This window comes from Balaenoptera musculus, chromosome 20, assembly GCF_009873245.2.
Source record: "Balaenoptera musculus isolate JJ_BM4_2016_0621 chromosome 20, mBalMus1.pri.v3, whole genome shotgun sequence".
Taxonomy (NCBI): Eukaryota; Metazoa; Chordata; class Mammalia; order Artiodactyla; family Balaenopteridae; genus Balaenoptera; species Balaenoptera musculus.
In genome coordinates this window covers 34,028,680-34,039,109 of record NC_045804.1, presented here as the reverse complement: position 1 = coordinate 34,039,109, position 10,430 = coordinate 34,028,680, and the positions used below count along the sequence as shown (strand labels likewise).

Below are 10,430 nucleotides of genomic sequence, written 5' to 3'. Positions count from 1 at the left end.
TGGGGACAGCACTGGTCTAGGCACACAATGGGGAGCTGAGAAACTCTGGGGGTACTAAGTTCAAAGGCTGGAGACAGTTCTGATCCCTCCTCTCCTGCCCGTCTCACCCATATCAGAGAACTCTTTCTAGGCACCCCAGGCTCAGGCGGGGAGGAGAGAGAGTTCAGCCTCCAGGGGCGGGCCTCATCTGCCCCGCCCCTCCCCCAGCTTGGAGGACATAAAAGCCCAGATTTAGCTAAGAGGTGATGCCAATGCCAGGTGGAGCACTGGAACTTTGGAGGTAGGGTCCTGGACTCCGTCTGTAGGCAGAACCCACTGAGGGGGCACTGGGGGGGTGAAGGTGGGAGTGAGGGGCCTGGGAGGAGAGGGACGTGGGGCTCTCTTCTCCCTAAATGCCCTGTGGGCTTTGGACACTTACTGGGCTTGGGGCCTTGCTGCAGAGATGAAGCTGCCCCTGGGCCTAGCAGGACTCCTGGTCATTCTAGCCACGCCCCAGCCTTCTGAGGGTGCCGCTCCAGGTAACAGTTCAGAAGGAAGGGAAAAGGTGGTGTGTTGGGGGTGGTTCTGAGTCCCCGGGATGCCTTTCCTCAGTGTAAGCCACCCGGGCTCTAGGGCCTGATGGGGGCTTTGGCCCCATTCCTGACCTCGTGACCCCTGTTCTGGGCAGCTGTCCTGGGGGAAGTGGAGACCTCGGTGGTGCTGACCTGCATGGAGGAGGCCAAGCGGCTAGTGGACAAAGCCTACAAGGAGCGGCGGGAAAGGTGGGGCGCCGGGGTACGGCCTGGCTCTGGGCAAGGCTGTCCCAGGCCTTTCAGAGAAGGAACAGGCAGTGGGGAATTTGTGGCTGGGCGTGGGGCCCTCTGTCTGTCAGTCTTTTTATCTCTGGGTGTGAGAACATTTTCCAAACCATGCCTCCCATGGCCTGGCCTCTGGGCACCCAGGTCCAAACCCTGTTTAAAAAGAGAAACCTGCTTCCTAACTGTGGGTCTGTCTACACTGTCCTCTGTGCCCAGAACCCTGGGCTGGGGCTCTGCTGAGTGTTTCTGCCTCCCTCCTCTGGCCCTCCCTCCTCCCTCCCCCAAGCAGCATCAAGCAGCGGCTTCGCAGTGGCTCGGCCAGCCCCATGGAACTCCTGTCCTACTTCAAGCAGCCGGTGGCAGCCACCAGGACAGCTGTGAGGGCTGCTGACTACCTGCACGCGGCCCTAGGCCTGCTGGAGAGGAAGCTGCGGCCCCTGTGGCCAGGCCGCTTCAATGTCACAGGTACCGTGCCCTCTACATCCCAGACCCTCGCTCAGTCCCAGTGGTTCCCCCAACCCCTCTTTCCAGAGAGTCTCAGGGGGCATCCTAGCGTCCCCTCCATGTCCTCAGACCACACCCCCCAACCGAGGCTCCCCAGCAGAGGATAGAAAATAGGGTCTCAGCTCCCACTCGCCCCAGCAGAGGATAGAAAATAGGGTCTCAGCTCCCACTCGCCCCGTACTTTCCCGGCCCCGCAGACGTGCTGACACCTGCCCAGCTGGATCTGCTGTCCAAGACTAGCGGCTGCGCCTACCAGGACCTGGGGGTGAGGTGCCCAGAGGAGGACAAGTACCGAACCATCACCGGGCAGTGCAACAACAGGTGCGGCCGCTGGGGACCGCCCCTCGGCGGGCGGGCGGTGGCTAGAGGGGGTTGGTCCCGGCCACATGGCGTCAGCGCCCTGTCCCCCCACCCCTGCAGGCGCAGCCCCACGCTAGGGGCCTCCAACCGCGCCTTTGCGCGCTGGCTGCCGGCGGAGTACGAGGATGGCTTCTCCCTGCCCTTCGGCTGGACGCCAGGGGTCAAGCGCAAGGGCTTCCCGGTGCCCCTGGTGAGCCCTGGCCCGCGGAGTGGGAGAGGCCCGGCCGAGGCCAGGGCCCTTGACTCCCCGTGTCCCGCAGGCTCGCGCCGTCTCCAACGCCATCGTGCGCTTCCCCACGGAGAACCTGACTCCGGACCAGGAGCGCTCGCTCCTGTTCATGCAGTGGGGCCAGCTGCTGGACCACGACCTCGACTTCACCCCCGAGCCAGCCGCCCGCGTCTCCTTCCTCACTGGCCTCAACTGCGAGACCAGCTGCCTGCAGCAACCTCCCTGCTTCCCGCTCAAGGTACTCCCTCCTTGCCCCACCGGCCAGCTTGCCGGGTCGCGGGAGGGGCAGCGTCCCCGGAAGGGAACACCTCCCTCCGTGCCCAGCCTTCCTTCCCTGGCTCCCAGCAAGGCTGGCCCTGAGCCCCCATCTCCCGCCGCTCTGGGCTAGGGACCTTCCCACCGTCCCTCAGACCTCTGTGTGCAGGTGCCGGGGGCTCAGTCCTCCTCCCTCCCCACTCACGGGCTCCCTCTCCCCAAGCCCACATCACACAGAGGCTGGCTTTTGGGGTTGGAGCAGGACTGAGAGTGGGCTGGTTGGTTGAGGCAGGTGCAGAGTAGGTAGACGAGGGGAGAAAGAAGGAAGGAGGATCTGAGAGAGAGAGAGAGAGAGAGAGAGAGAGAGAGAGACACAGGGGCCAGAGTGAGAGAGAGGAAAGGGACAGGGAAGAGACAGGAGAGGAAGGCAAAAGGAAGAGGAGGCCCCCGGAGAGTGTAGAGACCAGATCTAGAGAACAGAGGAGGGAGGAGCAGAGACAGAAAAGAGGAAAGAAAGGAGGTTTGAGGGGAGGGGTCAGAGGACTGGCCACACCCCCTCCAGGGAGCCCCACATCCCCCACGCCAGCATCCTACTTGACACCCCTCCAGCTCGGAGGCGCTCTGCTGGTGGAACCTCAGGCTGATCCCCTGGAGGCCTTGAGACGCCTTCCTGCCGGCCGAGGGGGCCGAGGAGCTCCGTTTTAGTGTCTGGGTTGCCCCCTCTGGTCCTGGGCTCTAGGCTGCTTCTGAGGTGGGAATTAAGGCCTTCAGGAGGGTGGACGGGGGAGAGCCACTCCTGATCTCTGTCCCTGCCCTCGGCGAGCCCGCCGGGCCTCTCTCTGTGCCGCAGATCCCGCCCGACGACCCGCGCATCAAGAACCAACGTGACTGCATCCCCTTCTTCCGCTCCAGCCCGGCCTGCAAAGGGAGCAACATCACCATCCGCAACCAGATCAACGCGCTCACCTCCTTCGTGGACGCCAGCATGGTGTACGGCAGTGAGGACGCCCTCGCCCTGCGGCTCCGCAACCAGACCAACCAGCTGGGGCTGCTGGCCGTCAACACCCGCTTCCAAGACAACGGCCGGGCCCTGCTACCCTTTGACAACCTGCACGATGACCCCTGCCTCCTCACCAACCGCTCGGCGCACATCCCCTGCTTCCTGGCAGGTCAGTCCTGGGCAGGGACCTGGGCTGACGCAGGGGTGCCCCCTACCGGAGCCACAGCGGGCCTGTTTGAGAGCCCCTTGTGGGTTTGCATTTAGAGAGACTGTCCTCACCAACTTCATGATATTAATCCAGTTGCCTTGGTAACAAGTTGGTTGGAGCCAAAAAGGTGAAACAAAAACAAAACCCCAAACCAACAAAAACAATAACCCCAAACCTAAGAAGGAGACTCAGGGATGGCCAAGGAGCGAGCCTCTGTCCATCTGTTCAGCCCTTTCTCTGTCGCTCTCTTTCCCTCTGGACTCTGGGAGAGAGGAAAGTTGAGTCCTCCAGGAACAGGGAACTGAAGGGACAGAGAGCAACATGGCACCCTCACCCTCTAGAATCACAGTATCCAATATGGTAGCCACTAGCCACACATGGCTATTTTCATTTACGTGTAAGTTAATTTAAATTAACTTAAATTAAAAACAAGATTCCTCCACTGCGCTAGCTACATTTCAAGTGCTCAATAGCCTCGTAGGCTAGTGGCTTCCATATAGGACAGCTCAAATGTAGAACATTTCCATCTTCATGTTCTATTGGGCAGAGCTGCTCCAGAACATCCCACCTATCCACCTTGATTCCCTGTAATAAGAGAGGGTGGGATTTTCGATTTAAACAACTGGCACTCCTGGGGATATGGTTGGGGCAATGATGGTGGTAGTGCCCAGAAATTTTATGCTTTTACCTTTAAACCCAACAGTGGGTCTGAGGCCTTTCTCTCTGGCCTCCCAACCTCACCTCCTGGTGGCTCCCGATGGCTGGGCCCTGGGGAGGAGAATCAAGGTCAGCACCAGGGTGGGCTTTTCTGGGCTAGCGGGGGAAGAGCAGCGCTCCTTGGCCTCCACATTGGTGTTGAGCCACATGTTCCCAGCCCGGATGGTCATGACCTCTGTCAGGCTGTGGGAAGGAAAAGCTGCTCTCAGAGAATATCCTTCTCAACAAACTTGAGAGCTGTGGAGGACTGAACCCAGTGTCCTGCAGAAATGGGCCTGGCCCTAGCCTTCTGGTACTTCCAGAGCAGGTTTAGGAGAGGACTAGAGGATCAGAGGGTCACACTTCGTTCTTTCGCACAGTCTCAGGGGTGGACTTCACACATCCTGTGCCCTGGCTCCCTGCCCTGAGCAGGCTGCACAATTAGTATGCAGTAAGGTGCGGATGGCAGTTCTGAGCAGATGGTACTGGCTTTCTAGAGTCCTGTGTTAAGAAGGATTCTGAGGTTGCATCCAATTTTAGCAGGAGAGAGGGCTGTGATCATTCACTGTGTCTCACATGGACAGGAAAATAGGGAGAGCCAACGTGCATGCTACTTTTTGGCCTTCCCTGAATCAAGAGAATAAGTCAATCAAGCTGTATTCATGGATCTCCTATTTTGTACCAGGCACTGTGTTAAACCCCATGGGTCTATGTATACATTGGGTGGGAGGGTCAGATACAAAAAGGCACAAGCCACGGTCCTTATCCTCAAGGTGCTACCAGTCTCAGGTGTGGGAAGGTGGCAAGTCTTGTGTCAGATCTGGTGCTTAGTGAATGAGCACCTCTGACCAGCAGTGCCACTAAAGAGAGGAAGAGCTATTATGGCGGACCAGGGCATCAAGGCAGGCTTCCTAGAGGAGGGGTAAACTGAGCATGGCGTGGAAAGATGGGTGGAGAGGAGGGCTGGGTAAGGGGCATTTGAGGCCTTGGCTTGGGAGAGGGTTTCAGTGGAGCAAGTCCTTTCTGGGAGGGGGGTCTTAGGAATGACAGTAGCTTTTGCTTCCCCAAGGGGACACCCGCTCAAGTGAGATGCCTGAGCTAACCTCCATGCACACACTCTTTTTGCGGGAGCACAACCGGCTGGCCACAGAGCTCAAGCGCCTGAACCCCTGCTGGAATGGAGAGAAGCTCTATCAGGAAGCCCGAAAGATCGTGGGAGCCATGGTCCAGGTAAGCAGTCCTGCGCATCAGTGATGCCAGGGGTCGGCAGACTTGGGATCCAGACATGCCTCTGCCACATCTTAGCAGTGCAAATTAACCCTCAGGAGCTTCAGTTTCTTCATCCATGATACTGTAAGGATTAAAGGACACATATGAAAACACCTGGCAGATACTAAATGCCTGACAAGGGTCACTTACCTTCCATCCCCTCTTTCCCAGGCTTGCTGACCTTTCTACTGATACTTTCCTGTCCACCGGGAATGGTACTGGGAGGTTTAAACAGGTGGTTCTAAAGTGCCTGGCGCACAGTAGCTGTTCAGTAAATGCTTCTCCTTTCCTTCATCTCATCATCACCCTTCGCTCCTTTGCACACTCCCTCTTCTGTATAGCTCTATCACAGCTCACCTGCTCTCCTTATCCTCGCTTATCCATGGGGGGTGTTCTCTCAACTTTTTTTGAAATGTTTAAATGCTTTATTTATTTATTTATTGGCCGCACTACATGGCTTGCAGAATCTTAGTTCCCTGACCAGGGATCGAACCCGTGCCCCCTGCAGTGGAAGCACAGAGTCCTAACCACTGGACCACCAGGGGATTTCCCTTCTCCCAACTTTTGATGCTCCAGCATCCCCATTGTCTCCCCAAGACATAAACACACACACACACACACACACACACACACACACACGCATGCACATGCACAACCCTTGTTACTACTCCTTGACCCTGGAGGGGAGAGAGTTGCTGGTGCTGAGGGTGAGTTTTCAATTTGCACTAAGAAAATAAGTGAGATTCATTTAAACCTCAGAGGAAATTCCAGAGTCTAGAATCTAGAGTGGGACCGTTCCATCTCTTCTCTTTTCACTGGGAGAAAGCATCTAAGGTGGCCCTTTTCCATTTTGCTGCCCCCTCCTCCTACAGGCAATATATTGAACCCTACTGTGAGCCAGGCACTTGCTGGGCACTGAGAAATTTCAAGAGAAATGAGATACAACCCTTGCCCTCAAGGAGCTAATAAGTTTGTAGGAGAAATGGGACCATGGGTAACAAGGGCAAGGGAGCTATTGCAAGGACTAACAAAGCCCTTTTTTTATGTAATACTTTAGGGCAGAGAGCAGCATAATTACCCGTAATTTACATTTGAGGAACTGGGGCTCAGAGAGGTTAATAACTGGCCCAAGGGCACACAGCAGGCAAGCACTAGAGCTCTGTTTGTGCCACTCGGTGCCACTCTGTGAGACTCAGCTCCAGTGCTGTGGGAGGCAAATCCCTGGCCGTATATACGAGGGAGGGATCCCCCGAGTCAGGAGCAGGCAAAGAATCTGCTGGGCGGGGTGAGTGGAGAGGCTGCTCTGCGTGACTTTTCTTTAGATCATCACTTACCGGGATTACTTGCCCCTGGTGCTGGGGCCGGTGGCCATGAGGAAGTACCTGCCCAAGTACCGCGCCTACAATGACTCGGTGGACCCGCGCATCGCCAACGTCTTCACCAACGCTTTCCGCTATGGCCACACCCTCATCCAACCCTTCATGTTCCGCCTGAACAATCAGTACCAGCCTATGCAACCCAACCCTCGTGTTCCGCTCAGCAAGGTCTTTTTTGCCAGCTGGAGGGTTGTGCTGGAAGGTGAGCGGGACCTAGGCCAGGAGTGAGTTAGCTGGCAGCCGAGGGTGGGATGGGGGTGGGCTTGGTCACAGGGAACTAGGGTGGAACAAATCCTCTTTCCTTCCATCTTTGGGGATCTGATCTGACTTTCCAGCCTCAGTTCACCTGACTCTGCTTGCACATCTGATAACAAAGAGTGGGGTGGAGATGGCTTGTAAGGAGCTGGCTCCTTCCTGTGTGTTGTATTGAATAATTCTCAGTGACCCGGGAGGCCAGGGGCTGGGAGCACCTGAGCCTTGCCAGTCTGAATGGCATTATCGCCCGAGACCTCAAAGCCTCAGTGAGGACCTGCCCGCTGGGGACACCTTGGCACCTGAAGCCGCATGTGCCCGGCCCTCTTCTGCAATCCCCCTGGTTCTACCTGACTCCGGTCTGAGCTCTGATACTGAGCCAGACCCTTCCCCCAACCTTGCTCCTCTTGCCCCAGGTGGCATCGACCCCATCCTCCGGGGCCTCATGGCCACCCCTGCGAAGCTGAATCGCCAGAACCAAATCGCGGTGGATGAGATCCGGGAGCGGTTGTTTGAGCAGGTCATGAGGATCGGGCTGGATCTGCCCGCTCTAAACATGCAGCGCAGCCGGGACCACGGCCTCCCAGGTGAGGGGCTGTAGGAGTCTCCCCGGCCCCACCCCTCCCCACCTCCCACTCCAGGGCCTGCCCTCTCCAGTGCCCCCAGCTGCCCAGGGCTCCCCCGAACCCCCAGAACCTTGCTCTTAGGATGCGGTCTGAGGTCAGGCCCCTACCTCTCCCTAGGTCCACCTGCCCCATTTCCAGCACCTCCCGCCTCCTTTGTGTTGCTGTAACCCTCCAACTTAGAGCATCGTCGTAATAACCACAAGCCCCCGCCCACAGTCTGAAAATCTGTCTCCATCTCATTTCACTTTGCTTCATTTTACATGAATTCTGAGGGGAAGAGACTATTATCACTTCCATTTTACTGATGAGGAAACCGAGGCTTGGAGAAATTCAGAATCTGCCCAGGTTCTCCAGCCAAGTCCATGACAGAGCTGGAACTGGAGCCCAGATCAGCCTCACGCCAGGCCCGTGCCCGTGTTATAGGACAGCTGGTGTGGCTGACCCTTCTAGACACACTGCGCCCATCATGGGTCTGAGATCTCCACAGGGGGCCGGGAGATGCTCCTATTCTTTGACCCAGCAGGAGTTATGGCAATTTAGGATTTACCTTAGGGTGGGAGGGCAAGGGGAAGACAGAGAGGCTCCTGGAGAGACCCAGCTGTCCCCAGGCCCCTGGAGAGGCCGGAGGGTTCCCTGGGGGGTTTATAGCCTGGTAGCAGCCCCTCTGTGTCCTCCCCTCCCTCAGGTACCTCAGTACGTGGCCTCGCTGTGTTGGGAAGGTGGCCTTTCTGGGACCCACCCACAGGCCTCTCTCCCCTCCCCCCATACAGGGTACAATGCCTGGAGGCGCTTCTGCGGACTTCCGCAGCCCAGCACGGTGGGCGAGCTGGGCACGGTCCTGAAGAACCTGGACCTAGCGAGGAAGCTGATGGCCCAGTACGGCACGCCCAACAACATCGACATCTGGATGGGTGCTGTGGCCGAGCCCTTGAACAGCGAAGGCCGCGTGGGCCTGCTCCTTGCCTGCCTCATCGGGACCCAGTTCAGGAAGCTCCGCGACGGCGATCGGTGAGGACGGAGGCCGAGCGGCTCAGGCCCGCTGCGTGGCGGTGGGCCTGTCCCCGACCCTCGGGGGCCCCAGCTTCCTCCTGCTAGAAGGAGTGTGCTCTGGGGAGCCTCAGGGTCATCCCTAATGTGCCCTGAATCTGTTGGGGGCGCAGCAAGGAGGGACCTGGACCCTTGGTTGTAGAGAAGGGAAGAGAGAAAATGCCACTCGTAGTCACTTCTCCGGGTCCCGGGCTGCCGCCACGGCACCGCCAGTCTCTGTTGAGAGGTCCCATCCTTGCTTTCCCATGGCTGCTCCTACTGTCATTTCCCTGGGGTCCTGACATCTATCACACCCAGTTCTACCCTAGCCTGAATCGCGCCTTTGGGATCATTTTTAAAAGGTGTCCCACTCCGGGTGGACAAATGATAAACCACCCCCAAGAGCCTTTCTCCCCACGTGGATGTAGCCCTGGCTACGTTGTGAATGAGTGTGGGCCTGGCTCCCGGTCTGTCATCAGCGGTGCCCGGAAGCTGCTGGGGCATGGGCGGGGGAGGCAGCTGGGCAGCTGTGAGTGGGGCTCTATTTGTTTGAACCCCCCCGGGCTGCCTGAGGGCCTGGAGCTCCCCCGTGCTGTGGGGCCGGTGACTGCCGTGGTCCTCTGTCATCTGGGAGCAGCTCCAGCCAGCGGACGCCCTCCCGGCCCAGGAGGGCCTCAGGCACAGTGGCCAGGTGTGTTCCCGTGCAGGTTTTGGTGGCAGAACAAGGGCGTGTTCAGCCCGCAGCAACAGCAGGCCCTGGCCAAGATCTCCTTGCCCCGCATCATCTGCGACAACACAGGCATCACCGTCGTGTCCAAGAACAACATCTTCGCATCCAACACGTTCCCTCGGGACTTTGTCAACTGCAGTGCCCTCCCTGCGTTGGACTTGGCTTCCTGGAGGGACGCGGACTAGAGGCTGGGTAAGGGGGTGCAGTGGTGAGGGGCAGGTTGGGCATACCTGAGCTGGCCAGCTGGAACCACAGAGATCTCCCTTCCCTAGGTGAGCCCATCCCGGTTCTGGGTGCCAGCCAGAAAAACCAATGACTGGACATTCATTCATGTGTGTGTGTGTGTGTGTGTACGTGCGCAATGAATATAAATTGCATTTTGTGTGTGTGTGTGAACATGGGTATTTTGTGTGCTGTGTATGTGTGAGTGTGTGTTTGCTGTTTATGTACTAAGTATGGAAGGCAGCAGAGTAGATTGGTGTGAGGAGCACAGGCTCAGGAGCCAGACTGCTTGGGTTCAAATCCTGCCTCTGCAGCTCACCAGCTGTGTGACCTTGGACAAGTTCCTCAACCTTGCTAAGCCTGAGTTTTCTTCTCTGTAAATAACAGCTATCACGGCTCCTTAGAAGGTCCATTTGCATTCTCTAGTACTCGGTTTATTGAGCACTTACTACCTGCCAGGCACTGTGCTAGGCATGGGAAACATACAGAAAAAGTCAGACACTGTTTCTGCCCTCGCGGAGCTTATACCTTGAGAGTGTCCGGGGAGCAGAGGTGAACCAGCGACCCCAGAGGAGTGGCTAGTAGCAGTTGGGCTGTGGGTGGCGGTTGAGTTATGGGCCCGTGCGAGCCAGGCTCAGTCCCTGGCTGCCCTTTTTCTTGCTTACTCTCTTCTCTTGCTTTTTCACAGGATCCTGCCTGGAGAGGGACTGGGGCCCATTGGCCCTTTTGTACCATTTGTTTGTACCTGATGATTATGATAATAAAAATCACTGATGGGGATCTTTGCTCTGTCTGCAGTGGGGCTGGACCCTCAGCATGAGGCTTGCTCTGGGCTCTGAACTTGAACCAGGGTGGTCAGTGCTTCAGGGCCCTTTCTGAA

The 10,430-nt window shown here is 57.5% G+C and overlaps 1 protein-coding gene across 1 annotated transcript; it reads left to right on the top strand.

Annotated features, from left to right (window-relative positions):
• Positions 1 to 253: 253 nt before the first annotated feature.
• MPO (myeloperoxidase) lies at positions 254 to 10,327 on the top strand. The gene is made up of 14 exons (XM_036837162.1): positions 254 to 280; positions 441 to 518; positions 668 to 761; positions 1,087 to 1,262; positions 1,499 to 1,622; positions 1,722 to 1,851; positions 1,922 to 2,128; positions 2,996 to 3,314; positions 5,119 to 5,279; positions 6,641 to 6,896; positions 7,363 to 7,533; positions 8,343 to 8,580; positions 9,306 to 9,520; positions 10,239 to 10,327. Exons 2-13 carry the CDS (start codon positions 443 to 445, stop codon positions 9,511 to 9,513), a joined length of 2,160 nt encoding a protein of 719 aa, XP_036693057.1. The 5' UTR covers positions 254 to 280; positions 441 to 442; the 3' UTR covers positions 9,514 to 9,520; positions 10,239 to 10,327.
• The last annotated feature ends 103 nt before the right edge of the window (positions 10,328 to 10,430 follow it).

Excerpts from the sequence above, each read along its gene's own strand:
- MPO (XM_036837162.1), top strand. The coding sequence starts at position 443 with ATGAAGCTGCCCCTGGGCCTAGCAGGACTCCTGGTCATTCTAGCCACG. Across the intron at positions 762-1,086 it reads TACAAGGAGCGGCGGGAAAG|CATCAAGCAGCGGCTTCGCA; the intron begins GTGGGGCGCCGG and ends TCCCCCAAGCAG. Across the intron at positions 7,534-8,342 it reads CCGGGACCACGGCCTCCCAG|GGTACAATGCCTGGAGGCGC; the intron begins GTGAGGGGCTGT and ends CCCCCCATACAG.